Source organism: Schistocerca cancellata, chromosome 4 (genome assembly GCF_023864275.1).
Source record: "Schistocerca cancellata isolate TAMUIC-IGC-003103 chromosome 4, iqSchCanc2.1, whole genome shotgun sequence".
In the NCBI taxonomy this organism is placed as follows: Eukaryota; Metazoa; Arthropoda; class Insecta; order Orthoptera; family Acrididae; genus Schistocerca; species Schistocerca cancellata.
The window spans coordinates 696,493,127-696,508,625 of record NC_064629.1 but is presented as its reverse complement, the minus strand read 5'-3'; the positions used below and the strand labels follow the sequence as shown (position 1 = coordinate 696,508,625).

At 41.4% G+C, this 15,499-nt stretch overlaps 1 protein-coding gene across 2 annotated transcripts in view; it reads right to left on the bottom strand.

The window, feature by feature from the left end:
* Positions 1-379: 379 nt before the first annotated feature.
* Positions 380-15,499, bottom strand: part of LOC126184660 (baculoviral IAP repeat-containing protein 7-like) — a 90,970-nt gene continuing 75,850 nt past the window's right edge. For both annotated transcript variants that reach the window (XM_049927142.1, XM_049927141.1), the window contains exon 6: positions 380-949. In XM_049927142.1, the coding sequence (XP_049783099.1) occupies positions 745-949 (205 nt within the window). In that variant the 3' untranslated portion in view covers positions 380-744. The remainder of the gene's footprint in view (positions 950-15,499) is intronic.

The window sequence follows — 15,499 nt, the reverse complement described above, 5'->3', positions numbered from 1 at the left end:
TCCAAGAAGTAATCAATAAACAGAGAGGATATAAAAAGTAACTTGCTGCATTTTCTGCAATTGTGGTCTCTTAAAACATGAGAAAAATCCCATTGTTTGTTTGTTTGTTTGTTTGTTTGTAAGCAAAAATTACAATAATTACTGCTAATAATGTAGGTTTATAGCACAATAACTGGAAATCAATATATGTTGTCCAATTATTAGTAATAAATTGAAAGACAAGAGACTGAAAATAAATCACTGGGAGATAATGGGGGGGAAAAAAATGACCCACAAGTAGTACACTCTAATGAAATTTCTTAATATCTAACACTTAACACACTTCACCAACTGCAAATTCATTTTTGTGATAATCTGTTCAACAGTAAAAGTCAGTATACTGGTTGCATACACACATTTTTATTAATTTTATTCAAAAAATACATTTTTTTCCAAATACTGTACCAGTTCCAAGTCAACTATATGAAAGTAGCTGGCTGGTAAAACTGACTGCTGTAACTACCAGTCCGAAGTTTGCCACACACACACACACACACACACACACACACACACAGTAAAAACACAATTTTATCAAACCAAGGAACATCAGTACAGCCTTCAAAATCTTGCTGTAAATACTAAAAAGTTAGTGCTGCAAAATTTGTTGCAGGCTGTTAGAAAAATGTGTGTCTCTTCACAAGTAATAACTTATGCAAATTCGTGAAAATCCTGCACTGGGAGACTGTCACAAACATTCCTTTGACTTCATGCAATGTGAGCACGCATTTTTGCTGATATTTCTGTGTTGCAGTCAGGGCACACAGAAAGGGAGGGGCCACATTCCACACATGCAATCACATGGCCACATGGAAGAAACACCAGTCCACGTTCTCTTTCAGCACAGATTTTACAGAAATGTATGTGAGATTCCTTGGATGAACCAATAATGGCATTTTCTTCTACTTGTTTTCTGCAACAAAGAATTACATACACACACCATTAGTGCTACTTGCACTTCTACATTTAAAACAAGTCAGACCTTAATATAGGACACCCTTTAACCATATACTTAAATTTTAGAGTTGAGCACGCGCACACGTTAGCGCACACAGAGAGACAAGTGTATTTAGCCACCTGTTGTGGATGGTAAGGCTTTAGAATTTTGAAGGCACTTTGAAACAGACACACAGACAAACCAAAAATCTCATGAGCAACATCAATAAATTAGAAACAATGTGACAACTGCCATCTGTTCTTATTTTCTTTCTTCCATTTAAAGTCACTGACTACATAAGCAACGACATTGTACTGTTATCTCTATGTACATTCTTACCACCATAACCAGAATTTGACAGGTTTCCACTTATGAGGACTCATGCAAGCATTCAGTCACTTGGATGATCACCAACAGTTCTTAATAACATTAGTTCTGCTTGAAAACTCAACAATCAGTGCCAAACTTCCTCCAGGAATTAACAAAATACAGACTTTTAGAACAAGCTCTAGGGTACAATTTCAGGAACTTGACGGCATCATTTGGCTATTTTAGCTATTTTCTTGAAACTAGTCATTACATTTCAGTTTTGGAAATGGGAAAGAGCTTATCAGCACAAAAATTTCTACTTCCAATCAGTTTAGATGAACTTACAGCTACTGCATCTTTGTTTCCCTGTTATCTTGTAACTGCACTTTTTCTTTATTTCCCTCCCTTCAGTCTCTTAAACAGGTTTTTTAATTTTAATGGTTCTCTATTTTTATCATTATTGTATAATGTCCGCCCATGGTAGCAGAGTGGTCAGCGCGACGGATGTCATACCTAATGACCCGGGTTCGATTCCCGGCTGGGTCGGAGATTTTCTCTGCTCAGGGTCTGGGTGTTATGTTATCCTTACCATCATCATTTCACCCCCATCAACATGCAAGTCACCGAAGTGGCATCAGCTCTAAAGACCTGCACCAGGTGAACGGCCTACCAACGGGAGGCCCTAGCCACATGGCGTTTCCATTGTATAGTTGTTTCATTTAACTTCCAGTGAACCAACAGGGCATAAACTATTTCATACCTTTTTAATTTTGCTCATAGCTGCTAATCTGTTGAGCCAAACCCATTAACCACATAAGGGTTGGTCAAAATAAAACTGACCCAAAAATTGTTGGCACTTCATGACAAATCAAATATCAAAGAGAATAAGAAAACTACACAAAACCAGCATGGACTTAAAAAACATTGCCCAAGTGAATGATAGCTTTCAGAAGTCGGACAAAATCATCATACCAGTTAGCTGTACAAGAAGGAACAAAGTTTGACACTTCACAATGTTCTGAGCATAAGTTAAAGCTTCCAGGTTAATCTGTATTTTGAGTTTGACCGATTGTTTCTATATGAAGAGGTACTGGGGTGTTGGGATCGTCAGTTTCTCTGTTTCTTCAGATGAGGGCTGTTTACGCCTGATTGGTTGGTTGAGGAATAAGGGACTAAACAGTAAGGTCACAGTTCATTCAGTATTAGTGACATCCATGAAGCACATGTTATGACGATGGAAGTACAAAGGAATGGTAAGACCTAGCCATAGAAAGCCTCCCGTTCACCTGGTGCAAGTCTTTCGAGTTGACACCACTTCGCCAACTTGCGTATCGATTAGGATGAAATGACAATGATAAGGACAACACAACACCCAGTCCCTAAGCAGAGAAAATCTCTGACCTCGCTGGGAATCGAACCCGGGCTGTTAGGTATGACATTCCGCCATGCTGACCACTCAGCTACCAGGGGCGGACACCTCTGAAATAGAAAATAGGGTATGGCAGAAACAGAGAAAAACTACATATTAAATCAATTAAAACAGTAATACAGTTAGGGTTAGAGATCCCCAAAATCAACCATCCAACATGGGACACCCCAATCACTCTGCCCCTGCCCCTTCCAGCCAAATGTTCAGCCAATTCATTCCCCAAGGTACCAACATGACTTGGGACACACAGAAAGACAACCAAGCAGTCATTATGACTAAGTTCAATGAGAAGGTCACGAGGTCATGAATAGCAGATACCACACGGTGAGAAGAGCGTCAGTCAGTTGCCTGCAGACTGCTCATCGAGTCACTACATATTAAAATGTGGTCAAGGGAGGCCCATTAAAGAAAGTGGAGGGTCTGTTAATGGATCTGCCAGCTCCACAGAAGAAACGCTAAATGTTCCTGACAATGTAGGTCCCCAACATGGGATGTAAAAGCATATCCTTCCTTCTCCACAGTTTCAGAGCCATCAGTGACACAGATGGTAGCACCCTGAAATCCATGAAGAAATAAATGTAACAGATGCCGTCAGGTCATGGGACAACAGATTTTAGGACCCTGAAGAAGATTGGTCCCAATTCATGGCTTGGGCACCAACCAAGAAGGTTGTGCAAGAAGAGGCAAAGATTTTTGCAGCTGGTTGCAAGGTGCCTTCCAACTGGTAATGCCACCCAAGAGCAGATATCAGGCATGTCTATGTCCCTTATATGTAAGAAGGGTGGGATATGTTGGATGATCAGGGAGTTGGTGAGTGGCAGTTGCATAGGAGACCAAGAATTGGTATCACTGGAACTGATTAGGAAAGATCCTCGCCTCATCAGGAACTCTACAGGAGTCATCTGGAAGGTACTAGTGGCCAGATGAACTCCATAATGATAGACTTAGTCTAACAATTTCAATACCGAAGGTGCCACTGAGCCACAAATCTGGGATCTATAGAAGAGTTGGGCCTGGTACATAATGAGAAGAGTAACACGATTTGCACCATAACAGGTGTGGGTAAGAAATCTGTGCATTAAGCTTCTATATGCAACTAGTCTAGTTTATGAAAATGGCACAGCCAAGTCAGCTTTTTATCAAAAAGGAAGCCCCAAAAAATTGAAATGTGCAACAGCTCTTCCTAGTGTTGGGTACCCAAATAGATTTCTGGGTCAGGAGCGACCCTGGTATGATGGCAGAAATGCATGACCTGCATTTTTGCAGAAGAGAATTAGAAACTACGAGGAAGGGCCCACACAGAGGCCTATCAGATGGTGCCTTAAATAAAAATTTATAGGGAGCCACAAAAACCCCAGTTACGGAAAGTAAGTTAAATGTCATGGCAACACAATGTGTCCTATACCATATGTACATCAAGAAAGACTGCCCTGAGGTGCTGGCATTTAGCATAGTTGGCTGTGGATTGTCCCTTCCAGAAACCACACTTACAGAGGGACAAAAGTCGCCTAGACTAGAGAAATCAGCGTTATCTGCAGGCAACCATATGGGAGACTCCTTTAAGCCAAATATGGCTGAACACTGTGAGCAGATATCTTTGTATAATAATCAACTGCTGGATTATCAGATTACAAATTTAATCAGGGCCTGGGAGCATATTGTGAGATAAGGCAAGAGGCTGAAGCAGTTCCCTGTCAGTGAAAAGTTCATTATATGATTAAGCATAGTGGACTGAAATACAAGGGGAGGTTTTCAATCTGTTGTATCTGCAATAGAAAGGTAGCTGCTGCAAAATGTGATCACAAGGTGTTCAGTAAGAACTGATGCATCGGTACAAATACCATCCTGAAGGACAAGGCCCAGACAATCTTATACTGAGCTTAGCCCACACCTGAGATGAAGAGGGAGGAGACATAGCACTCCCAGCATTCTTTCTTATTATGTTTAAATAGATGGCTAGCCTTAGCACGATGTCAGTTAAAAGTGGTGAACTGATGTGCAAAGGATGTCACTTTAAAGACTGCATGGCTCTTTGGCAATCCTAAACAGCTACTGCAATGTCATTGATCGAACATGGCACTGGCTGGCTGTGGAGGGGATCTATAGAAAGGGGAATAGCAGTTTTGGCAGCATGGTTGATCACATCGGAGATATCTTGCACAACCTCATCAATGCAATTAGAGAACTGCCAACTGGTTCTTCAAAGCACGAAGCGATAGCTGGTTTGGAGACGAGGAATTAACAGGATCAACAGAAAGTCATCACTGTCATGAAGATTGTCATGTAGTGACAAACGCAGTGAAGTCACAAGAGTGTGGGGAAGAGATTATTAGATCAACAGCTGAAAAGGTTTCACAGTACTGAAGTTACAGTACTCTTGAATGATCACATTACCAGTGCCTAGGTTAGGTGTGAAAGGACTGGGAAAACCGGTCATGCCCCAGGATCACTGCCTCTCCCTGATGGGGTGGAACCATATCAATGAGCATTGGTGTCATTGTCCCGACTCCTTCTTCTTCTTCTTCTTCTTCTTCTTCTTCTTCAGACTATTGTAGCCGGATTCTTCTGAGGACCTATTAATGATGAGCATGTGAAGGCAGCAACTGGTTGTTCTTTAGCAACTGGCTTTCAGTGGGCCACTGGTATGTGGGTTTCTCGGGAGAGGACTCCTGAGAGGGAGCCCTGTCACCAGTATACACCAGAGGAGGAAGCTGGAAGTGGTTCTCTAAGCTGGCACAGTCCACAGTGCGTTTTTCCTAATGACTCAACTTCAAGATTTTTTTGTATGTTTAGTGTCCTGCAGCTTGCAGAAATTTTAAATATGTCATTTTATTAATTAATTGTTCAACAATGCTGCTATGTGGTAATAATTTATTTCACTGGACTTGTTATGGGTCTTGCCCATCATCAGCAGTATCTTATATGTGATGTTCTTTGGGGTATCGCAATGACAAGAATTTGTAATATTCATGTAGTAATACGATTACACAATTTATATACCCATATATGTAATCAGCATAAGCATTTTTTATGAAATATATACAGCTGTAAAAAAATTCTTCGTGCTGATTACGTATCTGTATATATAAATCATGTAAATATAATATTAAATGAACATTGTGAAATATTATCATTTGGATACGCTAGAGAGTATTACATTTAAGATACTGCTGATGATCGGCAATGCCCGAGACTTGTCTGGTGAAATAAAATACTGCCATGAAGCAGCCTTTGCTGAACAATTACAAATTCTCCAAATTCATCTTCAATATGTTTCACAAAAAATAATGTCTTTGTCTCAGTTCGAGTACATAATAAGTACTGGATAAATTGTTTGGCTCCTAGATGTCTGGCTTGTCCTTTTCCCATAATGTAGCCGGGTAGAGAAAGCACTAGGGCTGTAACTGTAAGCATTGAAATTTTGTCTCCAGTCAAAAGAGACTGCAAGATCAAAATGGCCATTGTTCTGGTGTAATTTAATATTATTCATATGCACAAAGTCTACCCTGATGTCACCTACTCCAGTCATCTGAAGGGTGCCATCCAACCGCAGCAAAGGCCATATGGCATGATGGCTGTTGCCTAAAGTGCTGATGCCCCAGGATGATGGACATCTAATCTTTCGCATGCATGGGGGCTAGCAGCTCAGGCAAAGGCAATGCGATCCTTGAGAGGTTGGGGCTCAACTGAAGGGTATGCAATGACTCCACTATGTCAGACTGGCTACCACTCTGGTTTTCCCAGTTGGTCTACACATCAGAAAAATTTGGAAAATGAAGGTCAAACCCAGAAGGGGACCACCAAAGTACTTCATGAAGAATATTCCAAGAAAGGAAGGTAGAAGCTAGGGAATAGCCAGGTTGACATCAAAGGCTGCCACCATGAGAAGGAGAGCAGAAGATGGAATGATAATCTGAGATGAGAGATTGCCGTATAGGAAAGAAAGTGGGTGCTGCAATAGCTTGGGGCCCACGATCGCCACGCATGTGTTTATGGAAGAGTAAGCTTCCTGAGGTGTCAACATGTCTTAGTATGAATTTTCACAACACTTAAAATTGTATGGCAGAAAATCACTATCAGTACATTGGATAGCCACAGCATAATATTAAGATTAGTATCTGGGGTACAATTTCAGGACTACCTTTATTTTTGATACCACATATTTAGCAATTCCAGAATCTTAATGTACACTGATAAGCCAAAACTGACTACTGCCCACCATGTTGCATGCCACCTGGTGGCACTGTGGGCACATGACATATCAGAAGTATGTAAGCACAGCATACACAGACAGGGGATCACTCTAGTAAAGGTATGGGCTGCAAATTGAAAAATCCATGGATATAAGCGACTTGGACAACAAGGGAAATTTTAATTATGCAGAGCATGTGATCGAGTGTCTTGAAAATGACAAAGGTGGTCGAACTTTCATGTGCTACCATGAGCATATACAGAAAAAAAGGTAGAAGGGCAGTGAAACTACCACCAGGCACTAAATGGTTGGACAACCACGACTCTTCACAGAATGTGGGGCTCAGCCTTGTCTGCTCTGTAAAGTAAGATAGATAGTGACCTGTGGCATCTCTGCCGAAAGAGCACAATGTTGGTGCACGCACAAGAGTTTTGGAGCACAGCATTTACCGTACATTGTCGTGGAGCTCACAGCACACCACTACTACATGTTCACATGTTTACCCAATGACACTGTCAATTATGATTGCAAAGGGCACAAGATTTGACTGTCCAATAGAAATCTGTTTGCTCTTTGTGTAAATCACATTTTTTGCTACACTAGGTCAATGGTCGTCTCCACAAACGCCGTGATGACAATGACGACTGTGTGTTTGAGGGATTAAACAATGGGGTCATCAGTCCCTCCTTACGAGAGAAACATGTCAAAAGGTAAAAAGCTAAAACAATGAGTAGTAGGCTGCTCAAACTATGTAAACAAGTCAAGGAGTTTAAAAGGGCATGACAGTAGTTGCACAACAACAGTCAAAAGAAGAGAGATAAATGAGGCAGCATCTTGTACAAGGGGAGCTAAAAGCCCAAGGTGAGGGGGGGGAAGAAAGGAATCTGCAGTTGCTTTGTGGGTACTTACCATGGAGTAGAGGGGAGGGGGGGGGGGGGGCAGGGGCAGGGGCAGGGGCAGGGGCAGGGCTCTCGCCCCCACAACTGCCCCTAACACTGGAAATGGACGTGTGTTACAGGTTACAGTAAAATCCATTCTCCCTCAGGAAATGCAACACTTTGGTAGTGGCTGTCATGTCATCCACAAGCACCTGAGGTAGGCAAGCTGAAAGCATGCTGCAGATTGGCCAGCAGGGCACGCTCAACATGTACATACACTATCATCAGACTACCATAGCTGCAGTGAGGAGGATCCTCCAGACACAGCAGGAACTTGTGGATGAGTCGTGTGGCCAACCCACAATCAGCACAATGTCATCTTTCTGAAAGGCCTGGCAAGATGAATGCCACACCTTAGTGGACCATTTAATGGCTCAACTTTTTTTGGATCGTAGCAGCCTGCCATTCCAATTTATGGAGCCTCAAAATATTGTGTCGCATTTGTAACCTTAAGTCTGGACCCAGTATCCTGACGTCAAGTTTATTTCCTGTACTTGCATCTTTAGGTAGACAGTTGACGAGTTCATTTCCTGAAATACTTATATGGCTCAGTGTCCAGATGAAGGTCACTATCTCTTGAGAGTTGTAGAGGTTAGCCAGTAGCTCCCAGATGTTTGCAGCTAGAAGAGTTTTGGGATAGCACAGGGTTAAACCTTTTAAGCAACTAATGGAATCAATATAGATCATAAAGTTAATCGTGGCCTGGGATTTGACGTACCACAAAGCCTGAAAGACGGCAACAAACTGTGCAGTGAATACACTGCAGGTGCTTGGCAGAGTGTGTTGCTCATGTCCCCATGCATGTGCAAACGTGTAACCGAGCGTGCTGTTTACTTTTTATCCTTCTTTGTACATGCATACCGAATTCTAATAATTGTGGAGGATTGAAAGAAACAGGCGTCAGAAGGGTAGGCTCAGCATCCTCCTTCGGGCCACGAAACAGGTCCATATGTATCACAGGACATGGGGGATGTCAAGAGGGCTCTAGGAACACAAGACTAACGGAGGCTGTTTGATGTCCTTCAGTAGAATATAGAGTCGGATCCCAGTGGAACAAAGTTGAGTGACATGGGTAGGTAGGCATCTGACAGACTGAGTTTTAGACTAACCTGCTGTGGTGGGACACCGGCTTCTGCCAGGAGGCTGTCAACAGGGCTCGTATGAAATGCACCCGTTGCCAACCAAATGCCAGTGTGGTGAACAGGTTCCAGCAGGCTCTGTAAGGACAGTGCTGCCGACCCATTCACAGTCCAAGGGGGATAAAATCACTACTCAGAAGAACTGTAAGGTCCACATCCCACAAGCAGTGACTAAGAAGACAGAGCATTCAGCTTCTTCGTGAAAGTGACCTTGAGCCGGTGGACATGGGGCACCCAAGTTAGCTTGTGGTAAAATAAAATACCTAAGAATTGTCAAGTGTCAATGATTTCAAGTAACTGATCACCAAGATCAATTTCTAGGTGTGGGTGCACAGTCCTGAGTCATCAAACATGCATAACTCTCGATTTTGCAGGGGAAAATTGATATCTGTGGTTCAAGGCTCAGTCATGGACACACTAGACAGCCCCCCCCCCCCCCCCCCAAGCCCCCTTTTACCCTCCTACCTCTGCGAAGTCAGTTTCATGTTTGCACTGTGATGTACAAAAATGAAGATGGGAGGCCTTATGCACTTTGGGGAGGGGTGGAGTAGGAGTGAGAGGAAGAGAGAGTGCATCAACAGGAACTTTTACTCCTGTTATTCTTATATCTCACACTTACATGTTCTAGCATAGTATCTAGTAATGCTGGGGTGCAGGCATTCCAGCTGGATACAATTTTGACAGCTTGCATGTTGCTGACTTACAACAGTCACCCAATCAGGGAAAGGGGACCTATGACTAACGTGGAATCTAAACCACATGTCATTTCTGCTGAATCTTCACATCACAGAGGTGAAAGCTACTTTTGAAGGCAAACTGGAAAATTCATGGTCCAACCAAGATTTGGTCGCACAGGCATGCACTTTACTGCTAGAGTTCCATGTTCGACAGATGACTATTTTTTGATGATATTTTAATGCAGCAACAACAACACTTTTCCTGTTTTTGCACAAATAATTAAGACAACAGTACTGACTCATTTAATCTGAAATAAATTCACTTAATGTAAATATCTTGACATCAGCTGTGTTAGATGTAGATATGCTACCTATCAGCAACGTGTGCAAATTTGCCCCAGACTAGGACTCTGTAACCTGAATTTCCCAGTTTTCATGTGCAGTCACCTTAACCACTTTTTCTATCTGTGCATACCTCATAGACTGACCCAAAATTCCATATATCACACTGTCTACACCACTATACCATAGGTCCTACGTTCATTACTTAATGCTCACAGCTTTTACTCTGCATTACAACACCAGTGAGAGCAAGACTATGGGTAATAGCAAATTTATTTTCAATTGATTTCGGAGAGTTGTCGATCACCATTAATGTTTGTTCATCCAAACATGCAAGTAAATAATGTATGTCAGGGTGGGCACAAGATGATAATATCATGTGTCTTGAACCCTCAGTCTCCTCCTCACTGGTGAATGGAGTACAGAGTAAAGGTGTGAGCTTTGAGTGATTAATGTATGGGCTACAATATAGAGATGTTGACAGCGTGACACATGGAAGTTTGAATCAGTCCGGGAAGTGTGTACAGATAGCCGAAGTTGTTAAAGTAATCAGTTGTGACCAGCACGAAATTCGGGTTCAAGTCTCTGGCACAAATTTTCACCCATCAGCAATAGGTAGTATAGATATACCTAACACAGCTGATTCTAAGTTATTTGCATTCAGCAAATTTATTTCTGATGGCTGTCAATTGCCAATGTCTGTTCATCCAGATATGCGAGTAAATATTTACTTATTTGTTAATTATTTACTTGTTTATTACTTCTTGACAGCTACAACCTATTGTCTGGGGAGAAAATAAAGCCATACAACTCCCAGTCCTGTGTATAATAAGTGTGTGTAATTATTACTACCTGGCACAGTCAGAAACTACAAAGAAAAAACCTAACATCAAAATGAAGAAAGAGAAAAAGGAAACTACTTTCTACCACTATAAAACTATTACTAACCAATTACTCAATTACTTTTATTACTGGTGGTACTACTACTTTTAGAAGTGATATATGTACACTTTTTGTTCATTCATTAGGTACATCTGAACTGTAGACATATCCTACTGAATGAACACAATGAAGTGTGCAAATTTTACTCACAGAAGCAGTAGTACCAACTACAATAACAAGAACCCTGGCTCCTAACTTGCAATAAAAATAAAGTAAATTAAAAAAATTTGAGATTTCCAGAAATAACACTTCACTGACACACTGCATAGTGTACTTCCTCTGCCTACTGCGCATCTCTAGCCACCTACCTCAGAACTTTCACAACAGATTTCCTGCTATATTATTTTCCAATAAGAAGGAAACAAACTTGTTAAATGCTAGTTAATAACTACAGATTTTAAAACTGATATCTGACAAGATTTTGTCAAAATGGGTTGTGCTTCTGCATTGACTTTACTGACACAGGAGTGTGGGAAGCCACAGATTTCACTTTTTAAGACACTGAGGTATTGACAGCAAATGTATGAACAGGCTTAGTTCAAATGTTAGAAGAAAACTGGACATCAGTTTGACATGCCTTCCCACAGCTGTAGCATTTTTCAGTCATTACAGTGAAATAAAAAGTTATCATCAATTTCCTCTGTTGTTCATTGTGTTCTCATTTCTATATTTCTCCATACAGCTACCATGAAGGAACACTTTGAAATAAGCATTTAGTTTGTTCATTGGGGATCAGCAGTAATTCAAAGTTTTTGAGGCAGATCCTATGAGACTTTTAAGTTGTCCAAATCAGAAACATTATGTTTCTTTACAAAGAAAAGATTTTTAATGCAAGAAATTGATAGTACTACAAAAAAGACCATGAACAAATCAGTTTTGATTGTATTCAAAAAGGCGGCTTGCAGAGTACGGATGTAGATGAAAATTTTATCTACCAGCAGGACAGTTTTTACAAGGCATGATAAAATGTGCGTTACGTAAACACAAACGGCTTAAGCCACACCATGGTCTCACAATTTAAGTATTCTGAAAATCTGAAGGACATCTGAGAATCTAGCACTAAAAACAATTAAAATGTAAATAAAAGTAATCCAAATTAGTAACTTCCAGAAGTCTGGAACGAAGCATTGGAAGTTGCAACAATTAGGGTGTGCTTCCACAGAACACACTCACCATATAAATATGCCTCATTTACAATGGCATTAGTCTGACAATGTTTCTTATAGTCTTGAGAGAATAGTTTTGTAAATAAGAAATTCAAATTTTCAGTGTCCCCTATGTGTGACAATAATTCATCCCTGTACAAGCATAAACATCAAATTACCTTCATTTCAGAATACTCTTTTTAAATATAAGTTTCCAGATAGTATCACTTCATATCAGCATGAGAAGCAGAAAACATTACGTGTCTAAATAATTGTGCAGCTAAAGTTTTATTTTATGTTATTTTTAAATTTCAATTATTTTGCATATTTTCATGTGTAAAATATGTACTACAGCAGCTGCACTTGCACATTCTTGTTAACACAGTCTCCTAAACTAACCCCAAAGCCGAAACATCTGTGTGTCTAAATACATTTCACACTTAGTGTAAATGAAGATGTATCAGAGGTGGATAACCAAGGCTTCAATTAGATAACGCTACAAGAAAGAAACCCAATTTAACATACATCCTTACTTATGACGACAATAGAAGGTTTATCTGTAATCTAGATATAAACGTACTTAAGAAAATGAGTGAGTATGTCACTGTTAGTCATACTTGATCTAGTAATCTGCAAAGAAGGAGAGCCATATGGTGCAATCAAGAAGTTTCCATTCCAAAGCCGTACAGTCCAGAAATGGTATACCGATTCGATTGGATTTGATTGTTTGGGAGAAGAGACCAAACAGCGAGGTCATCGGTCTCATCGGATTAGGAAAGGATGTGGAAGGAAGTCAGCCTTGCCCTTTCAAAGGAACCATCGCAGCATGTGCCTGGAGCGATTTAAGGAAATCACAGAAAACCTAAATCAGGACGGCCAGATGCGGGATTAAACCGTTAACCTCCCGGATGTGAGTACAGTGTGGTAACCACTGCGCCACCTTGCCCGATATACCAATCAGACAATATCGCCATGAGCACTTAAGTGATCAACGCACCAATGCACCAGGTTGGAAATACCTATTTCGTAAAACATTGTGTCCTGCAACGTACACTACTGGCCATTAAAATTACAACACCAAGAAGAAATGCAAATGATAAGCAGATATTCACTGGACAAATATATTATACTAGAACTGACGTGATTACATTTTCACGTAATTTGGGTGCATAGATCCTGAGAAATCAGTACCCAGAACAACCACCTCTGGCCGTAATAAACGCCTTTATATGCCTGGGCATTGAGTCAAACAGAGCTTGGATGGCATGTACAGGTACAGGTACAGCTGCCCATGCAGCTTCCACACGATACCACAGTTCATCAAGAGTAGTGACTGGCGTATTGTGACGAGCCAGTTGCTCGGCCACCACTGACCAGACGTTTTCAATTGGTGCCAGATCTGGAGAATGTGCTGGCCAGGGCAGCAGTCGAACATTTTCTGTATCCAGAAAGGCCCGTACAGGACCTGCAACATGCGGTCGTCCATTATCCTGCTGAAATTTAGGGTTTCGCAGGGATCGAATGAAGGGTAGAGCTACGGGTCGTAACATATCTGAAGTGTAACGTCCACTGTTCAAAGTGCCGTCAATGTGAACAAGAGGTGACCGAGACATGTAACCAATGGTACCCCATACCATCATGCCAGCTGATACGTCAGTATGGTGATGAAGAATACAAGCTTCCAATGTGCGTTCACCACGATGTCACCAAACACGCATGCGATGATCATGATGCTGTGAACAGAACCTGGATTCATCCGAAAAAATGTTTTGCCATTCGTGCACCCAGGTTCATCATTGAGTACACCATCGCAGGTGCTCCTGTCTGTGACGCAGCGTCAAAGGTAGCCGCAGCCATGGCTCCGAGCTGATAGTCCATACTGCTGCAAACATAGTCTAACTGTTCGTACAGATGGTGGTTGTCTTGCAAACGTGCCCATTTGTTGACTCAGAGATCGAGACGTGGCTGCACGATCCATTACAGCAATGCAGATAAGTTGCCTGTCATCTCAAATGCTAGTGATACGAGGCCATTGGGATCCAGCACGGCATTCCGTATTACCCTCCTGAACCGACCAATTCCATATTCTGCTAACAGTCATTGGATCTCAACCAACGCGAGCAGCAATGCCGCGATACAATAAACCGCAATCGCAATAGGCTACAATCAGACCTTTATCAAAGTCAGAAACGTGATGGTACACATTTCTCCTCCTCACGTGAGGCATCACAACGAAGTTTCACCAGGCAACGCCGGTCAACTGCTGTTTGTGTATGAGAAATCCATTGGAAACTTTCCTTATGTCAGCACATTGTACGTGTCGCCACCGGCGCCAACCTTTTGTGAATGCTCTGAAAAACTATCATTTGCATCATCTTCTTCCTGTCAGTTAAATTTCGCATCTGTAGCACGTCATCTTCGTGGTGTAGCAATTTTAATGGCCAGTAGTGTATATGAAGAGGTCCGTAACTGCCTGCTGCACATCCTCGTCTGACAGAAATATCGAACCTTTCAAGGACTTTAAGGGACCAAAGGTGTGACAATTGCATGGGAAGAAATCTGGACTTTAGGGCAGGTGCTCGACTGTCTCGCACGTGAGCTAGCAAAATTTCCACGTTGCAACATTTGCGATATAGGGTGCTATGAGGTGGCAGCATCAGCAGGTACTCCATACCACAATGGTGCTTTTTGACACACATGCCGCCCTGGACACATTCTTCATTCTTGATGGATGCCTAACCGGTGCATGTCCTACGGCAGTCAAAAGAAGAATACTTGCACATTGGGCCTGTTTGGACACATTTGGTAATAATGTGACTATAGTTCAAGTTTCTGCATGCATGTCTGAAGGACACGAGTGCCATACTAGTCTGTCAGGGCTTATATACCTGCAGTGTGGTCTCACTATGGTGTGTGTCTATATATATATATACACTGCAGCAATGCCCTCAAATGGTAACTTTTTGATGCCGTTATACTAACTGACATGTTATACATCGGCTTTCAAAAATTTTCTGAGATCAAATGCAATTTTGCACTTTATTTTCTCAGCCATCAATGTAGTATTCTCAAGCTCAATTTCCTCTTTGTAGCCAACTAGTTTGATGAGGTTTTTCCACTTTAAATGACTAAGCACACACTTACGTATTACACAGCTTATTAATTACTTTTATTCACTTCAGGATAGCTCTATACGTTGAAAACCGGTTCATAATACATTCTTGTGGAATAATACACAGTTACATTTGCTCTTCAAACTTAAATATTCCACAGTTGTCACAAATTCTAGCAACAGATCATCAGTGATGTAATCAAACAATAATCTGTCAACCTAATTGTCACTGTTGTTGTTGTTGTTGTTGTTGTTGTTGTCTCCAGTCCAGAGACTGGTTTCATGCAGCCCTCCATGCTAC